The sequence below is a fragment of the Accipiter gentilis genome, chromosome 28 (genome assembly GCF_929443795.1).
Source record: "Accipiter gentilis chromosome 28, bAccGen1.1, whole genome shotgun sequence".
NCBI lineage: Eukaryota > Metazoa > Chordata > Aves > Accipitriformes > Accipitridae > Astur > Astur gentilis.
In genome coordinates, this window is record NC_064907.1 from 2,306,032 (window position 1) to 2,325,624 (window position 19,593).

At 37.7% G+C, this 19,593-nt stretch overlaps 1 protein-coding gene across 3 annotated transcripts in view; it reads left to right on the forward strand.

Moving 5' to 3' along the window:
* HEATR5B (HEAT repeat containing 5B) overlaps positions 1-19,593 on the forward strand; it is a 62,654-nt gene that overhangs the window by 4,637 nt on the left and 38,424 nt on the right. For all 3 annotated transcript variants that reach the window (XM_049830754.1, XM_049830753.1, XM_049830755.1), the window contains 15 exons: positions 1,299-1,407; positions 2,438-2,587; positions 3,096-3,267; positions 3,639-3,796; positions 4,823-5,072; positions 7,831-7,986; positions 9,422-9,672; positions 10,119-10,230; positions 11,435-11,587; positions 11,882-11,981; positions 12,641-12,750; positions 13,556-13,719; positions 16,358-16,533; positions 17,473-17,578; positions 19,339-19,529. In XM_049830754.1, the coding sequence (XP_049686711.1) occupies positions 1,299-1,407; positions 2,438-2,587; positions 3,096-3,267; positions 3,639-3,796; positions 4,823-5,072; positions 7,831-7,986; positions 9,422-9,672; positions 10,119-10,230; positions 11,435-11,587; positions 11,882-11,981; positions 12,641-12,750; positions 13,556-13,719; positions 16,358-16,533; positions 17,473-17,578; positions 19,339-19,529 (2,358 nt within the window). The remainder of the gene's footprint in view (positions 1-1,298; positions 1,408-2,437; positions 2,588-3,095; positions 3,268-3,638; positions 3,797-4,822; positions 5,073-7,830; positions 7,987-9,421; positions 9,673-10,118; positions 10,231-11,434; positions 11,588-11,881; positions 11,982-12,640; positions 12,751-13,555; positions 13,720-16,357; positions 16,534-17,472; positions 17,579-19,338; positions 19,530-19,593) is intronic.

Below are 19,593 nucleotides of genomic sequence, written 5' to 3' on the forward strand. Positions count from 1 at the left end.
ACCATTCTATGATTCTATGATCTATGCCCAGAGAATTGTAACCAAACGTTCAAGGTTTTTTTCCCCATCAAACGTAGCCTGTTTATATTCCCCTACTGTGATATACTGGACAAGTCACTCAGAGTATGTATACTTGGATGTGTGTGTGCATGTATGTCTGATCCAGTTCATCTTTACTTATAGGAGCAGGCTCACTGGTAGGAATTTGGTTAATGTCACAAACAGCTTCTGCTGAAACTTTTTACTACTTTCTCACACGTACTGCTTCGTATGTTCACAGTGTCTAGTGAACCCCAATTTGGGCTTGCCTTCAGACATTATCATAACAATGGGATTTAACAATAAAATCTGAAATAGTCATAATTTGGGCAGATACTGTCCTCCTTTTATTTGAAGCTGTTGCAACTCTGGTGAGGAACTTGTGTAAGTGGAAAGGGTTTTGTGGTATAACATGCCCTGAAACGTATACTGCTCACTCAAGTGGTAGTACAGAAAGTTTTTTACTGTGTGATTTTGAAAAAACTTCAGTTTTTGGTGTTTCTGTAGAAGAATTGTGTAGGAGACATGCCCATTAAGGGGTGGGCTGTAATGAGTTTGTAACAAATAGCTTTGCTAAGAAGTTATTCACCCAGGAATTTCAGGTTTAAAAAAAAGCTTTGTTCCATTGTGATGAAAAAGTGCAAGTTTTCATGAGCTGCTTCTGTGACTGTCCTGAAGCAATTTGTGCATGTAACTGCAGTACAGCGTTCCTTAAACTATTCCTTATCTCAGATGGTAGGAGAAGGAAAATGTGTATATAACTGTTTATGGATGCAGTGATTTTCACAGCACCTATAAAATACAGAAATTATTGCATAACACAAGAAAATTTAAGTTCTTCGGCTTGAAAAGAAAACCATCATTCAGTATCTACAAAAATGTGTCAGGATATATTAAAGGATAAGGGTTATCTTGCATGTGCTTGGGAAAGAGACAGTTTATTGAAACACAAACCCCTAATCTTGCTGAGATTTCAGCATACACTTATCTTCTCTGGAATTTTCCACTTTGTATGTAGATCCTGTAATAATACCTGTTCAAATACATTTGTGTTCTTAGAAGCTAGTAACTTTTCTGTTACTTTTTTTTTGTAAACAAAAAAATGATTTAAATGCACAGTATTAAACAGCCAGTATAACTAGTCGATAATAAATATTTTTATTCATCAATGATGATTAAAACATAACATTTCTATTTAAGTATTTGTCTTCATTTAGATAACAGAAGAAGGATACACTGATTTATGTCTTGTTTCGTAGGGCTGCTGTGGCATGTGTTGGAGCATTTTATGAAAAAATGGGCAGAATGCTGGGTAGTTCTTTTCCGGAAACAGTGAATAATCTTTTAAAGTCTTTGAAGAGTGCAGAGGTAAGTTTCAGATTATTTTATGTACGGGGTCTTGATTCCATTTAAACTGAAACCTGCTTCCTCCACAGGTGTTTGCCAAAATGCGTAGATTTTTAGCCTTCTACCTAGAAAAATGCAAATCACTTACATAGTTAGTATCAAGCTAAACATGTGCATGTATTTTTAGTGCAGAGAGTTTAGAGTTTTGTCATATGAATATTATATTAGTTGCTTCATAGCAGCATCAGTAATTAAAATTGCAAAATGGTTGTATGTAGCATTTCTAAGTAAAGTGTTAGTATTTCTGCTTGGGTACCCTGAATAAAATTTCAGTTGTTTAAAAATTATTAATAACTAAAGTTTTTCAACAAAGGTGTTACTCTGCATGTCGGCAGGATACATTGTGCCCTGAAAAGAGTGTGTCATAATACTGAGAGAATGTGTTCTGGGCTGTCAGTGGGTCTGATTTGATGTAAATAGCTCTGGGATTTTTTTTTGTTTGTTTTTGTTTTATAAAATCTATGACAAGTTGGAAGGAGTACTGATTGTGTGGATCTTGTCCTGGCAGCTGTTTTCTTTGGCTGTGTTGTCATACCTGTGTGATTTTTTTTTAAAATTTTTTTTTTTTTTTATTATTTGTGTGTGTGCCCTCCAACTGTAAATACCAGCCTGTGTGCAGGTATAGTAGGAAGCTGTTGACTACTTGGGCTTCCTGTTCCCTCTCATCAACTGTTTTTCCTTTTTGCCCAAAGGCTGCAGCAGATAAATGGTGGGGCAGGACAAGCATCTTGTCTAGGGTCAATTTATTGGATTGCCTGGGCTAATCTTCATTTATGTGACAACTGAGGCAGTTTTAGTAAAGCTGTGTATAGTGCTTACTGCTATCTAAACCAGACTAGGTGTTGGTTTTATATGACTTCAGTGACCTATATGATCAATGTTTCAAAAAATATTCCTGCATGGAAGCAGGAAAATGCAGAATTATGCACCTGGTTCTTGATATAAGTACTGTGTCCACATTTTTGTATAAATGTGTTTTGTGTGTGTGCAGTCTCAGGGCCGCAGTGAAATTCTGATGAGTTTACAGAAAGTCCTAAATGGACTTGGAGGAGCAGCAGCTTCTTGTCACCGTGATATTTATAAGAATGCCCGATCTCTGTTGACGGATAGATCTATGGCTGTACGATGCGCAGTGGCTAAGGTGGGTGTGTTTCTCACCAGTCCTAGAAATTCTTGTGCTGTGACTGTGAAGTACCTGCAGTTGAACTGTGACCTGTTGTTTATGATAGGAAATTTGGTAATTACTTGGGCAAGGTAAGTCCTTACTAGTTTACACTGAAGACTCAGACATTTGACTTATTTTCTGTAAACAAAGTTACTGTAATACTGTCTTCCCCAATTGTAAACAAATATGAGATAGGAACATGTTAGCTGTGAGCCTCAGTGGGAGAGGGTTTTGGTAACATAGTTCTTTTGTTGTGCTTTTCTCTTTCAATTTTTATTTATATTTTAACCTATTCCATGAGTCTTCTGATTGTTTACTCAGCTAAGTTATTGGGTAAATGGGAGAGTGTGTGTGTGTGTGTAAATTAACTCTTAAGATATTCATATTAAAGTATTTGCTGAATAGACATGATAATTACACTGATACTTAGATAAAAGGTAAGAATGGTCACCGTTGCTGCTCAGCAAGTCTGTTTTTCCTACAGTGTCTGCTGGAATTACAGAATGAAGCAGTGTTTATGTGGACAGCTGAACTAGAGAATGTTGCAACACTGTGCTTTAAAGCTCTGGAAAACTCAAACTATGGTGTGCGAGTTGCAGTGTCAAAGCTTTTGGGCACGGTCATGGCTACGGCACTGATACCGAAACAAGCAACAGGTACAAGTCCTTCTGGATTCTATTTCCAAGCAGACAAACTGCACCTTCACTACTGTGTTACATGAGTGTTGCACAATACATTGTTGTTCTGGTAGATAGAAGCTTGTTGGTGGATTGTTTGGTTTTATAAACTGTAAGCTAAAAGAGTGCAGAATCTGTGTTGTAGTTGTACAAAGAAAGAGCGATCAAACTATCAAAAGTCACCTGGGAAAAGTAGCTTATTTTTTAGGCACAAATACAAGATGTTATCTGAAATGTTGGCTAGATTTCTGTTTGCAAAACAGTTTTGAACTTCTAAGTCTGATTTCATGATCATTGCTTGTATCGGTTGGAACTTTGGGATTAAATGATTACTTTTCTTTTTGCAAAAGTGATGCGACAGAATGTGAAGAGAGCCACACTTGAGGAGGTCTTGGAGCTCATGGCCACAGGATTTCTGCGAGGAGGATCTGGTTTTCTAAAGAGTGGTGGAGAGATGTTAAAAGTAGGAGGATCTGTCAATAGGGAAGTGCGAGTTGGTGTTACCCAGGTTTGTCATAAGCTGTGATGTTTGTTTTTTTCTAAATAAAGTAACATTTATACATAACTGTAACTTTTGTAGTAGGAAAAATACACACTTCTGCTCTTTATTTGTTTGTAAGTTAATTTACAAATCTAGTTTGACTTGCCTGTTTTGAGAAATGTACATGCAGTGTCATTCACCTAAGCTACTTCTGTTACTGATGTGCAGTAACAATAGATTAAAATACGTGCTAAGGAAAGCTTATTTGATCAGTGTATATTAGGTGGGATTAACTTGAAAAAATGTTTGAAAACTTAATATGCTAAAGACTTTAGCTCCATATTTAAATTTTATTTCTTTTTAGAGAGGACACACTGTTGTCCTTTAGTGTGTGCTGGCTCTTTTTTCAGCTGCTGGATAAAGTTTGCAGCCCTGATTTTTCTTCTCTCCATATGTCTGTCTTGAGTAAGTGAAATCTGCTGTATGCAGAGCTCCACTTGTCTGATAGAGAAAGGTGGCAGCAGCATCTCTTCAAATTCTGGCATTCTCACTCTGACATACATTTCAGTATGCTGCAGTAACTCACCAGAATCCAGATTTTTTGATTGTAGGGTGTTTTGTGAAACCCTTTTACTTTTCTCAGCCTTTTTCAGGTGAACTTGTCAAAAATGCCTGGTCTTCATTGTGAATTAGAACACATTCATGTTGCTGTTGTTATTGACATTATGTTCTTAAAATTTTTAGAGACACACACACACTTAGAGCAATGGACTGGGTTTTCTTGCTGTCATCGAGAGTATTTTGTGCTTCACAGTATATGTAGTAGTACAGGAGCCACTCTTGGCCCTGGAAACAGTTTAGCTTCAACAACAAAGACTTGGCTAATGGATTGATTCATCCTGCTTAGCCTCATTAGGGTTGCTTATTACTAACTGGTATTGCTACTGTACTGCATTATGCATTAGTATAACTGTAGTCTTTAGTCTTCAGTGACTGCACGTAGTCTTTTGTTTCTGTTTTAATTGGATCTGTATGTAACTTCTGAATTTGCAGGCCTATGTTGTCTTTGTTACAACATTAGGAGGTCAGTGGTTGGAGCGCAACTTTGCTACGTTTTTGTCTCATGTACTTGATCTGGTCTCCCATCCTCGTGCAACTCAGACCCATGTGGAAGCAGTTTACTCTCGAAGATGCGTGTCCTTTATCCTGAGAGCAACTGTGGGCAGCTTACTTGGGGAGAAAGCACAGATTGCAGCTGCGAAAGATATATGTCAAGCCATTGGTAAACAAATGAAGGCAGTGGGTAAGAACTGTTTTTCTTTATTTGAGACAAGTTGAAAGTTACTGTCATTATACTGGCTCAGCTGTTTCTCAGCTTTCTTCTACTGTGAGGAATAATTTTGTTGTTACAGTAAAAGAAAATTCAGCTGCTTTCTGTTTGAAAGACGATATCCAAAATGTAAGTTCTACTTGAAAAGTGATTGTGTCAAACTGGCTTGTTATCCAGTGATGGCTTTTGACATTGCATTTGCTTAGAATGGAAGTAGGGACAAAAGTGTGCATTTGCAATCTATCTTGGGATAGATTATATTGAAAGTCACGCAGAGTTCTTTGCTACCAGTGTTGAAGATCCTGTAGATCAGGATCTTGTAGTTGTGTATCCCCCACTAATACCCATACTGATATCCAATTGGATTTTACAGGTGACAAATAAAGATGTAATCTGAAGACTAGAATTAGAGAAGATAAATGTGGCCCCCTTTGCAGGACTTTGCAGAATATATAATCACTAAAAGGACTGACAAAACTGTTGGCATTTGTTTCTTAGGAAATGAGTTAATTCAAGCTGGAGATGGAGAAAGTAAACTGGAATTGCACAACAATGCATTTACCAAACATCTGTTTCTTCTCCTTTTTTGCTGCCATCTAATTTGAGTTTAAAGTAATGTTTAACATACGGAAATGGAGTTGATTTTGAAACTTTCGCAGGTTCTTCTCATAACTATTTTTTGATAGGGTAGGTACGTTTTGATAGGGTAGGTGTGGAATCTTAAAAGCATTCTGACTACAGTAAGTATTACTTCCAGCAAAATAAGTCTATTGGAAATGCTACTTTCTGAGATAAAAAAGTTGCAGAAATTCTTCCTCCTGCCACCTTGTCAAAGGTGCAGGAAATTCCATTATGTTATTTGGATGTTTGGAAGAACTGTTTCATTTGTTGAGCATTTCTGATTAATTTGATAATAAATTGGAAGGATTTTTAATTGGTGATGATTGCTTCCCTTCACATAAGGGGGACAATTTTCTAAATTTGTACTGTAGTAGACATAAAAACATTAAGCTGATACTAAAGTCCCTTTTCTTTGAAGTGACAGTTGCTGCTTTTGGGTTACTGTGTAGGAGAAGACACATACAGAGGGATCTAGGATCTTAATTGGGTAACTTTAAGGTGATTAGAGGTTGTGATTAATTATTTAGTAAAGGTCTGGGGTTTTTTGTTTGTTTGTCCCATATATATGCGTGCAAATTTATATGCAGAATGTAGATATGTCAAGATTATATTTTTAGCTACTGTGTATAGATAAAATGCAGTGTATATGTGTACATTTGCTTTTGCTGTGTTATCCTATTAGTCCTACCTCTTAGTGCATTGCCATCCATAGTAACTGCTGGGCATCTTTTTTTCATGGTCTTTGAATGATTGTGTTTGGCTGATAGCTGTTGTCTTGGTTTTGGCTGTGATAGAGTTAATTTTCTCCTTAGTAGCTGGTACAGTGCTGTGTTTTAGATTTAGTGTGAGAATAATGTTGATAGCACACTGATATTTTAGTTGTTGCTAAGTAGCGCTTATCCTAAGTTAAGGATTTTTCAGTTTCCCATGCTCTGCCAGCAAGCAGGTGTACAAGAAGCTGGGAGGCAGCACACCCAGGACAGCTGACCTGAACTAGCCAAAGGGATATTCCATGCTATAGAACGTTATGCTCAGTATCTAAACTGGGGGGACTTGGCTGGGAGGGGTGGATTGCTGCTCAGGCATTGGTCAGCAGGTAGTGAGCAATTGCATTGTGCATCTCTTGTCTTGTCGTGGTTGTTTTGGGGTTGTTTTTTTTTTTGTTCTATTCCTTTTCATTACAATTCATATTATTATATTTTATTATTATTGTTGGTATTATATTTTTTTTTAGTTATTAAATTGTTCTTGTCTCAACCTGTCGTGGTTTAACCCCAGCCAGCAGCTAAGCACCATGCAGCTGCTCACTCACTCCCCCCCCATCCACTGGGATGGGGGAGAAAATCAGGGAAAAAAAAGTAAAACTCCTGGGTTGAGATAAGAACGGTTTAATAGAACAGAAAAGAAGAAACTAATAATGATAATGATAACACTAATAAAATGACAACAGTGATAATAAAAGGATTGGAATGTACAAATGATGCGCAGGGCAATTGCTCACCACCCGCTGACACCCAGCTAGTCCCCAGGCGGCGATTCCCCGCCCCCACTTCCCAGTTCCTATGCTGGATGGGACGTCCCATGGTATGGAATACACCGTTGACCAGTTTGGGTCAGGTGCCCTGGTTGTGTCCTGTGCCAACTTCTTGTGCCCTGGCTGGGCATGAGAAACTGAAAAATCCTTGACTGTTAGGCTAAACAATACTGAGCACCAACTGAAAACATCAGTGTTATCAACATTCTTCACATACTGAACTCAAAACATAGCACTGTACCAGCCACTAGGAAGACAGTTAACTCTATCCCAGCTGAAACCAGGACACAACCCATGAGTTACTTTACACACACCCCCCCTCAAATTCTTCTCCCCATCCCACTGGGAGGGGAGGAAGTGAGTGAGCAGCTGCATGGTGCCTAGTCGCTGGCTGCGGTTAAACCATGACAGCCGTAAAACTTTCTCTTCAGAATGTGTTTGCTTTGTGAGTTCATACTATGACCAAGCTTGTGGTTTTGTTTCACTACAGGGTTGATGTCAAAACTATGTTAAGGTGTGATTCAAATGGTAGGTAAGCAAGATACTTCAAGATACTTTTTGTTTCCTTTTCTGCAGAAGCAGTTATGAATGATGCTAACAGTGAAAATAAATCAGGAGCTGCTGATGTAGCTGCAAGCCAGCATGTAATGGTGTGTGCCCTCCAGGAACTGGGTAGTCTGGTTCAGAGCCTGAATGCCACTGCATCTCCTCTTATTCAAGAACCCTCTATTGGTATGCACTAAATTTAGATAGATTAAATGAGACATTTGAGCAATGAATATGAAATATCATTAAATCTATTTAAATAATAAATTAATATGTAAGAAATAAATTGATGAAACTGGCACTCCCTATAGTACTCCAGGTAGCTATATTTGTCCAGCTCATTGTGTTTAGTACCCTAACTTTAGTTCAAGTTTGACAAAGTATTAAGCAACTATTTTGATCAAAGTCTGCCTAAAGCTCTTTTTTAGGGTGACTAAAGTTGTAAAGTTGTGATTTTTAGCATTGATTTTTTTTCTTTTTTCTGATAATGTTTTTATAGGAAATACGTTGTTTTGCTATATAAGGTCTGAAATATTTTTTCCTGGAAAGTTGTATTGCATTCAGATACCAAATTTCTGTGGGGAGGTTAAGAGTATTTTGACGAGATGAAGCTGTGGATAGTCACATTATAAAAAGCTAGTTATCTGGCTTAAGTTGACTGGTGTTTATGTGGGACTTTCCTCTTGTTTGTTTTAATCCAACATTTATACTGTAGTGTTGCAGTTCGAAGTTTTTTTCTGTTTGTGGATGCCTGTGTTTTTTCCAATGGAAGTGCAAGCTCCTTTAAACATTTCATTATGTAGATTGTTGTCACGATGCAGATGACATTCTTCTCATACTGATTTTGCTCCAACTATGGGGTGAGGGAGACTGTGCTCGTATTTATACCTTCTGACTGCTGTGCCCCATGAGAACAGGGGACACTGTATCTCAGTGTTATTTTTGCTAGCTGCTGTGAAGTAACCAGGTAGAAGTGTTCACCAGCTACAGAGAAAGCAAGAGATAAGGCAGCAGCAGGGACTTGGAAATAAGAGTTTGCAAAGTTAGAGATCTGGACTAAGGAAGGTGTTGGTGTGGAGACAGATTGGACTGAAGACTTCACAGTTAGAAAGCAGGATTAGCTAGGCATGGTGGTTTGGAAAGTGTAGAAGTATGGTAGCTTGGTGCAGGGGAGACAGCGCTGTGTCAAAAGCAGAGTACAGCGGTCAGTGACATCTACGGCATGTGCTTGTCTACAATGTGAAGCAAAACCAAAGATCAGTCTGACTGTTGCTCTGTTATTGGCAATCTGTGTAAAAGATGGGCAGAGTAGGAATCATGTCATCCTGTACCTGTTCCCTTTTATAGGGTTACTGCCTCTTTTCAGTTGTTCAAGTAGTAGAAGTCAGTGCTATGGCTATGGCAGCTCCAGCTTCGCTGGTAAAACCTGATGTGGAGCAGCATAATGCTAATAACACTTCTGTCTTTCTTTAAAGAAAAAGGCGAAGTCATAAAATTCAAGTATTCTAATTCTGACTTTCTTAACTTTCATGTTGCCTGTCTAGTATTGATTCAGTTTACTTGTCTATGTATATTAAAAAGTGCATCATAACTTTAAGATTGTAAACTCTCTCTTCTGTAGGTCTGCTGGAGACAGTAACTTCAGTTCTTCTTCATCCCAGCATGGCTGCTCGGCTTGCTGCCGCATGGTGCTTGCGGTGTGTAGCTGTGGCATTGCCTTTTCAGTTGACTCCATTTTTAGATAGATGTGCAGAAAGACTCAACAATCTGAAGACCTCCCCTGAAGCTGTTAGTGGCTACAGTTTTGCAATGGCTGCTTTGTTAGGTGGTGTGCATCAGTGTCCCTTAGGTATTCCTCATGCCAAAGGAAAGGTGAGATAATGAGTTTCAGCTGTGAGTGTACTAAAAGGTACCTTTTTATCTAGAAGTAATAGCTTTGCAAAGTGTGTGACATGGTAACAAGTTAAAGCATTGTTGAAATTGAACTTGTTCCTAGCAAGAGAACAATGGCCAAAGTATGTGTTCGTAGTATTTCAGTTGCAATATTTACCAGCTTTTTTTCCCCTTTCTTTCAAATTTGCATTCTTGTTTGGCATATTAATGAATAATTGCTGAAGAGAATATTACTGTCTGTATTGTCATACACAAAACACTAATCATCTGCATGAAATGTAATGTGCATTCATTCTTCATGGAAGGTCAATTTAAATTATTTGAGAACATGTTTATATGTAATCTGTAAGGGTGGATGGGTAGCAGTAGCTTTCAGTGGCTTATGTTATATTTTTAAAATCCTTTTGTTTTTGTCATTGGTGCAGATGGTGGTCAGTATTGCTGAGGATCTGTTACGAACTGCTGCACAAAACAGCAGACTCTCCTTGCAGCGGACTCAAGCTGGATGGCTTTTACTTGGAGCACTTATGACTTTAGGTTTGTAAAAACAGTTGCTTTTTGTTTTATTTTACTGCTTGTCCAACATTTCTGATTATCCACTGTGGCAAATGGTCTCTACATATAATCAGTCCAGTATCTAGCACAAGAGTATTTATGCCAAGGGAAACAGAGTGTTAGTGCATTTATTTCAGCACTGTTGTTTATGCTGGGGAGAAGTAAAATATTAGTGTTTACATAAGCTGAAGGATAGTAGAAGGTGTCACACCTAAAAAAAAATTCTGCTCTGTTTTTAGAAACCCAGCCTTTAGTCATACTGTGAGAAGGGCAAAATTGCCCATAGTCTTCCTTCCTGAATATTGTGGTGCAGAAGAAATGAACTGTAAATAAAACTTAATGAGCATTCCAACAAGTTGCATGTGTGCCTCTGGATAGGCAACAGTACTGATTAGAAGTGTTACCAGTTTAAAAGCCATTCAGTTGTATTTTAAAAAAAGCCAGCCTTATGGTCATATCTGCTATCAAAGAAATATCAGAAGCTGTATTTTGAAAAGTTTTAAGTATACTCTTTAATTTTGCAGCGCTAGTGGGGGTTTTTGATACCAGAAAATATGATAAAGTTCTGATGCATTCTGCAGTATTTTGATCTCTCGGCAAATACCGTTTTGTGTTTCATCTTGCTTCTCTAAACTGTCTGTCTTTTTTGCCAGCTTATTGTCATGTTTTTCTAACAGAGTAGCCCTATTTTGGTTGTCCTTCTCCAATATATTTTTAATGTGCTTGCCCTGGATCTTCTGGAACTTTTTCAGAAGTTTTCTTTAAACTTGACCATTAAACTAGTTACATAATCAGTAACTGTCAGTTATTTTTATGCTCATTTCATGAACAAGTTAGGATAGGCTAAAGAGCTTGCCTTCAGAATAGTAGTATAAAAAAATTAGAAGTCAGAATAAAAAGATAGTAAAAAGACAGTTGGCAGTGGTTACATATTACATGACAATGTATAGGATTGCCTATTTTTAGTGCTGATATCAACAAACAAACTTGCCTATACTATATATTTGTCACACTTTCAACCTACAAATAAGAAAGAATTTCCTTTGTTTTTCTTTGTTCAAGTAGGGAGAAAAGGAAGAGAAGTGAAACAAGGGAAAAATAGCTTAAAGACCAAAAGCCTTCATGGCAGATTTTTCACACTTAAATACAAGTTTTTATTATACTGTCACTTTACTTTTTTGCATAGGTCCTTCCGTTGTTCGGTATCATCTGCCTAAGATGTTATTGCTATGGCGAAACGTGTTTCCACGTTCTCTGAAGGAGTTGGAAGCAGAGAAGGCAAGAGGAGATTCTTTTACCTGGCAAGTAACACTGGAAGGCCGCGCTGGAGCTCTGTGCGGTAAGAATTTCAAACTTCAGCATTACAAGTGTGCAGTAAAACCAAAACATGATCCCAAGTATTACAGAGAGAACTCTCATAACTTCCCTGCTTTCTTTGAAAATGAGTAAGATGTGTCAGATTTTCATCAATGTGACCTGGTTTTGGCATATGGTTTTGTGAACATGTCACACAGTCTTTCAATAAACATTTTTAGTTGCTGCTTTTTTGATATTATCTTAGGATCTGTATCTTGCTCATGCTTTATACTTGTTTGTTTCAGTAGAATTTTAATTTAAACTGTTTTGTTATTAGCTATGAGAAGTTTTGTTGCTCACTGTCCTGAGCTCCTTACTGAGGATGTAATCAGGAAATTGATGACACCCATAGAATGTGCCATGACAATGATGTCGCAGTAAGTAGGCAGTTTTTGCTCTTTATTTGCTCCTGTCTATTCCTGGACCTGAAATACCAGAACTAATCTGTTTTAATTTGTATTCTGACCTAGTACTGTGCTGTTGCTGCTTGTCCATGTTGAAAAAAACTTGCATGAGCATTGTGTTTATGGTCATTAGCTTTGTAAAAGTATATGATGGCATAGCCTGTGCTGAAGGGCCTACTGTGGTAATTTTAACTGTGTTTTGGATTTCCAGTTCAGTTAGCTTTTGAATTCGTGGTTTGCTTATGGAATGTACTAATGAAAAGGCTTTAAAGGTTTTGCAGAATAAAAGAGAAAACACAATTTTGGGGTTGGTTTTGTGGTTTGGTTTACACTGCCCCCCACCCCCAAACCCCTGAATTACAATAAGAGTTTCTGAGGAGGAGGTACATGTCTCTGATTTACAGCGGTGGGGGGTGTGTGGGTTGTTTTTTTTTTAAAAAAAAAAAAAAGTTTGCTCCAAACAATTACCTCTGAAAATGTACTGATAATTGAGTAGTTTTGCTCAGAGTAGTTCTCTGAACATTGTTTTCTTGTATTGGCTAGAGCCGTACCTTGTGAAAAGAAATCTGAAAATACTCTTTTCAGTAGCTGCAATATTTCTGGCTGTCTCTTTTTCTATTTTGATTCTATAGCGTTCCATCAGTAATTAAAGCCCATGGAGCTCATCTCAAAGCTAGTGCAGCTATGGTCCGTTTAAGACTTTACGATATATTGGCTTTATTACCTCCGAAGACATATGAAGGTACATAAATGTTTAACAATTTTTATTAAAGTAAAATTCTGCTTACTCCTTTTGATGTATTTTTGGTGCTTGCCTTTGAAGCAGATAGAAGATTCAAAATAGAATCCTAGGAATCTCCAAGAGTCTTGTACTGTATTCCTCATCTTCTGTATGTTGTCTTGACAGTGTAACTACGGAGCATGAATATTACAAAATATTAGAGTAACACTTAGAGTATAAAAGTTAACAGTCCCACTTATAGGATTGAGAGGTATGGAGATCATGTTCTGAAATCCAATTTAAGTGTTTTATGTTACTGTTACTTAAAAGATAGAGAACATTACTTCTTAGTGTACTCGAAGGGCAGATGTGAGAATGAAGATTTAGTTTTGGTTGCTGGTATTTTATTCTTTTTTTAACCTGACCTGATCTATTAGACAGATTTATGCTATTATTATTAAATTGCCAGGCACTGTCACATGACCTGACACAATCTGACAGATTAGCTTTTTGGTTTTTGTTTGGTTTTGTTCATTCATTACATTTACATGATCATGTGGATGAGCAAAGTTTTGCAAAATCTGGATTGTCATCTGGAAGGGATGGCCCAGTCTGTTGTTTAGAACACTGATTTGAGAATTGGGAGCCCAGGGTTCTATTTGAAGCCTTGCTCTCAACTCTAGTCTTGTCAGGTTTACTTCTCTGTCTGTTTGGTACGTGTAAAATCGAGGTAATGGTTTATGCTTTGATTTGTGACTTCTGGTTGCTAGCTGAACTGTTTTGGGTAAGAAGCAGCAATGATTCTTTTTAATGTCCATCCTTTCAGGATCATTTAATGCACTTCTTCGAGAGCTGGTAGCAGAATTTACTTTGACAGACAACTCTGCTAATACAACCACATCACTCCTAAGATCTCTTTGTCATTATGATGATAGTGTTCTTCTTGGCTCTTGGCTGCAGGAAACGGATCATAAGTCAATTGAAGACCAGGTAATAAAAAGCTAGAAGAATAATGAATTATCTGCACTATCTGTGTGATGGGGGGCGGGGGGGGAGAGAAGCCTTTTAAAACTGAAGCTTCATGCCTTGTTTTTAGTCTTATTTCAGAGGTTTGTTAGATGTAAGTCCTTCTATTTACAGTGTACTGTTTTGATTAAAAACTGCCTACAGCTGAGATACAAATTGCATAACCCTACTCATATGGTTGTGGTTAGTGAACTAACCTAATTTCTTTAAAATAAAACAACACTCCCTGCCTCCCCACCCCACCCCCCACTCCCTGATCTTCCTAGTCTAGCAGTTGTTCTCTTTTATATTTTTTTTGAACCAGGAGTAATGTAAGTTCCACTTAAAATGTTTTATAATGAAACTGCTGTAAAAAAAACCCAGTATTGCAAATGGTGTTACAGCAAAACAAGATTTAACTGGTTTTATAGGTGTAGTATGAAATCCGACATTTCATTTGGAAGTGCTGACACAACTTTGTTGGCATTATAAGGAATTTGCTGCATTTCTAAAAAAGGTGAATCTTTGAAACGGGAATTAAAAATTTTTAAAAAGCAAGCAAGTATTGCTGGGGGGGGGGCGGTCTCTCTTAATAAAATTTTTCAGATCAACTGGTAATGTTGATCCAGTTAATCATTTTTCATATGGCCCTTGCAGAAGAAATGTAGCATAGGGAACAATTTGTTAATGTTAAATAGTTTAGGAAACTATCTGTTAATAGCCTTTTCTTTTCTTTCCTAATTTGTGATGACTAGGAAGGGGCTGGCTGCCTCTTTGCAAGCCTTTTACCCTCATATATTTCAGGAGTTAATGACATGGAGAAAAAATGTTTGTCCATCTGGGTATACACACCAACCTATTTCTGTCTTCATAATTCTGTTCTAATTTTTGATTTCTCAGTGAACTGTATTCCCTAGACAGCTGACTGTTAGGAGCACTTGCTGAACTGTGCCATCATAAACTTTGCAACATAGCTTCTCAGAAATTTCTTGGTGTAAGAAGAAGGCAGGAGCTGAAAATGCCTCTTTGCCACAGCCTATCTAATAACGGCAAGGTTTCTCAGAAGGCAGCTGTCTTAACTGAGCAGATCCAAAACCCAAGACTGATACCAAGTGTGAGAACCCAATGGGAAACTTTTGTTTCAGAGGAAAGATTGACATGTCAAAGTGAAAAAAGGATTTTATAAACTTCCCATGTTTGTTGTGGTGGTCATAGTAGACTTCCAGTTCAGTCTTCAATCCACAGAACTTTCTGGGACACTCCTCTCCCCATGCCCCTTCCTCCCTCCCGCCCCACCCCACCCCTTTTTTTTAACCTCTAACCTGTAAAAGTGCCAGTGTTGGTAACTGAGGCCCTGCAGTGCATCACAGGATTCTCTTGTGCTTGGTCACATTTTATTTTTTAGTGATATGGAGGTTTCAACAGATGTTTGCTCTGTTTTCTGGCCTTTTAAGAACACAGAGCTACTCAATTCTAATTTTGTTTCATGATTAAATAATTAACAAGTTATGAAAATAAGTTTTCTTCAGAGAAAATAGATGATTGTTTAATTGTATTTCCTGAAATAATGATGGTTAGGAAGTATTTTCATGATGATAGGAATGTTAATAATTTTAGTACTGTTTCTAAATCTTTCTGTGTAGGAAATCACTACAGCCAAAACTGATTGTTTAGTATACTTTATTGTAACTCAGTGCTCAGAGAGTGAATGAATAACCTTTTTTCTGAAATGTTACTTCGTAGTCAGTGATTCAGAAGCTACTATTTGTACTAGAATTAATCTGCTTTTCTCTAACTTCCATCTCTTACTACCAGGAGTGGTAGTTTGTGCATTTATCCAGCTGTTAGCTGCTTTGGCTCTTGGGAATTTAGCTGTCCCTGTAAATGCTAGTGTGCATATGCATGGGGACACTGCAGTTGCATTCAGGTGTTTGTAAACTTTGTTGTTGTTCTAAGATTCTGTCATGGTTTAACCTCAGCCAGCAACTAAGCACCACGCAGCTGCTCACTCATTCCCCCCCATCCAGTGGGATGGGGGAGAAAATCAGGAAAAAAAAAGTAAAACTCCTGGGTTGAGATAAGAACGGTTTAATAGAACAGAAAAGAAGAAACTAATAATGATAACACTAATAAAATAATAACAGTAGTAATAAAAGGATTGGAATGTACAAACGATGTGCAGTGCAATTGCTCACCACCCACCGATCGACACCCAGTTAGTCCCCGAGCGGCGATTCCCCACCGTCAACCCCCCAGTTCCTATACTAGATGTGACATCCCATGGTATGGAATACCCCTTTGGCCAGTTTGGGTCAGGTGCCCTGGCTGTGTCCTGTGCCAACTTCTTGTGCCCCTCCAGCTTTCTCGCTGGCTGGGAAGCTGAAAAATCCTTGACTGTTAGGCTAAACATTACTTAGCAACAACTGAAAACATCAGTGTTATCAACATTCTTCTCATACTGAACTCAAAAACATAGCACTGTTACCAGCTACTAGGAAGACGATTAACTCTGTCCAGCTGAAGCCAGGACAGATGCTTCCTTATGTGTTTTGGTTATCTTGAGTTCCAAATTTTTTGTGTGAACATATATTCAGAGGTGTTTATATTATGTGGCGTTTTGCAGCTTCAGCCAAACAGCGCATCTGGAAGTGGTGCTTTGGAACATGATCCATCTTCTATTTATCTACGCATCCCTGCTGGTGAAGCTGTACCTGGTCCCCTTCCTTTAGGAGTATCTGTCATCGATGCATCTGTGGCTCTCTTTGGTGTGGTTTTTCCTCATGTCTCTTACAAACATAGGTCAGTTTATATCAGTGTTCAATTTCAGAGTCCAATGTCTTGTTCTCTGGTTAGTATTATGTTTTGATTTCTTTTCTTGAAATAAGAATCTACTTCGATATCAAGTGTTTTTAAATTCCAAGTTCAGTATTTGGTGTTCTTTGTGTCTCACGATTCCAGAATATGTGTACTCAGTTCAGAAATAAGGTGATTTTCTCAGTTTTATCAGTTTTGAAGATGAGGTTTCAGAGGTGGAGACTGGATTCTTCTCTCCTCTTACTGTATTTAACAATACTGATGTCTCCTGCAACCAAAATTTCCTGCAAAAATATCCATTGCAACTAACTTCAAATCAGCCTTGAAAACATAGCAATGGCATCCTTTGAATTTCATTTGGCTTCCACAAGTAAGACCATTTGGTTTATACTCGGCAAATGATTTTATGTGTGATGAGAAAGAGGGAATGGAATTCGTCTTATTTTCCTTTGTGTTCCACATTACCTTTGCAGAGTTACGAGTTGTCAGGACTACTTTTGTCATTCAGTTTAGCTAATTCATCACTGAGCACAGAATAAAAGCTTCTCTAAGACGCATTTCAGATATGGAATATTGAGGGTACACTATTTTGAATGGTAGTGGAGAGGCAGTATTTTTCTACTCTTGTCCTTATAGCTTTCTAGTTATACAGCCAAATATATCTGAAGACTCACTTCCTCTTGGTGGTGTTTTCTTCAAAGGGAATAGTAAACATTTGTGGATGAGCTAAAAGAACCGGCCGAGGGACTTTCAGAGTGACTCTACCCTTTCTACCTAAAGTGAATACCTTCTGCAGCCCCTGAAGCGTAAATTCTGTGATTGAACTTAAAAGGCCTTTTTGTTGTGTGCGGTTTTTTACCAGCTGTGTTTTAGTTTGTATTTCAAAAGAATATAACTTAAATTACGTTCTTTCCTTTGTTTTAGATTACAGATGTTGGATCACTTTGCTGAATGTGTTAAGCAGGCTAAAGGTGTTCGCCAGCAAGCTGTGCAACTTAATATCTTTACTGCTGTTCTTAGTGCCTTGAAGGTAAAACTTGCAAACTTGTAATGGATGCCAAAGTTCAGCAGTTTGATGCATTGATTTGTATTCAATACAAAAGGCTGTTAGAACAACATTACTAAAGTTACCACTTAAACATTCAAAAGTTTGAAAATAACAAAATTGAAATTGTTTTAGATACTAGCGTGAGCTCTTGTCTGCATGTATCAGTACAGGGAACAGATGAGGCTCATGTAGTCAGCATTCTATTAGTATTCAGACTTCTTTTTTCTTTTACAATCATATAGTTTTATTTGCACTGTACTCGTGGATTTAAGTACTTTGCCATATATACTAAAAAATGTGTCATAGAGTATTGTACAGATGAGGTTCATGGAAATAAAAATAGATTTGGGTTTCTGTTTTGGATGTCTTAATTTTTCCTTCTTAAGACTCTCTAGTATTGCATAGGATTCTAGATGCTTATGTCCAGTCCCACTGACTTCAGTTACAGCTCTGTGTTCTCTATCTACACTTGGAAATCCAACCTCATGCCATCAAGTCAGGAAGCTAGACAGCAAGTCACAAATAATATTCCTGAGAAATACTTGGTTTCAGTGACTTGCATTGCCTTGTGGCTTTGTTAGAATGGTGTCTTAAGAGTGTAAGATTTTCTATCTACTAGTAAAATTTCTTAAGGCATTTCTAGTTTTTTTCCCGATGCTGTTTTATATAGTTTCCAATTCATGAATCCATTGGACAACATCTATCGTTGTCATCCTTGTTCCTCTTCAGAGCAGAGCACGTCCGTCCTGTGCGCTGAGGAAGCTACTCTTGTTGAACTGCCAGCCTGTAATTAAAGATTGGATGAGTTTCTTCTTGTCTGACTTTTGCCATACAAAAAATGGCTGCCTAGTTCAGGCTAATTGTTACCAGGGTTCCATGTCCTTGGATGATGGGCAAAACAGCACCCCTCTTCCTTGTGTTGTTCCTAGAAACGTGAATCATATTGCTACAAGTTGAAAAGTAGATTCTGAGACCGATGCCTGGAATTTCCCATGCCATGCCAAATGGCCAAAGAATTGCCAAAATTGAGCTGAAATGAGGATTTCAGAACAGAAAATGAGAATCTGTGGTAGAGCCATCAACTTCTTCCTCTATAATATATGCAGTGTTTGTACTTCAAATGTCTGATAATTTTTTCCAAAGTAAAAGGCTTCTTGAGAGTTGTAGCGAGAGGTGATGTACTATTAATGAAATATTGGAACCAAAGAAGCTGCAGAAGCTGTGTTTAGTGTTACTGTTCTGTAGAATGTCCATATAACAGGCTGTGTAAATGTTTGCAAAGAAGTGATTATTAAGAAAAACATATTTTCATGTACCTAAAATGTCTTCAATTAAGTGATTCTTGCAGAAACATAACTCAGCCGTGGTTTTCCTTTCTGACATAGAGAGACGTTGCCGTTAGATTTTAAAGCTTCTCTTTTTTCCTGGGGTATCCTGTGTAAAGCTAGTTCAGATTCAGTAGCACTAGGGCGCATGTAGCACTGTAATGCATTTGATAAAAAAGACTAGTGCAACAGGTCTTCCTGTATGTGACATAGAGTGTTGGCAAACATAAGCCTGAGTATGTTGTTGATTTTGAGTTTTAAATATTTTCAACCAGTATATTTTAGGATAAATGACCACAAATTTAAACAAAACTACATCATTTTTAATTGAAGATCTCAAATATAGTAAAATTGCTCTTATATCTTCCCTTTCTCCCTTGCTTTGGAATGTTTTTTCCTTCTTTTTCTTTCATGTAGGGTTTAGCTGAGAATAAAAGCACGTTAGGACCAGAAGAAGTCCGCAAATCTGCTCTGACGCTGGTAATGGGTGCCCTTGATAATCCTAACCCTATTTTGAGATGTGCAGCAGGTGAAGCTCTTGGCCGAATGGCTCAAGTGGTTGGAGAAGCCTCTTTCATTGCTAGAATGGCTCAATACAGTTTTGATAAGTAAGTTGGTTTTGATTCAGAAAAGGAAATAAAAATATAATTTAACGTCGTTTGGAAGATCACT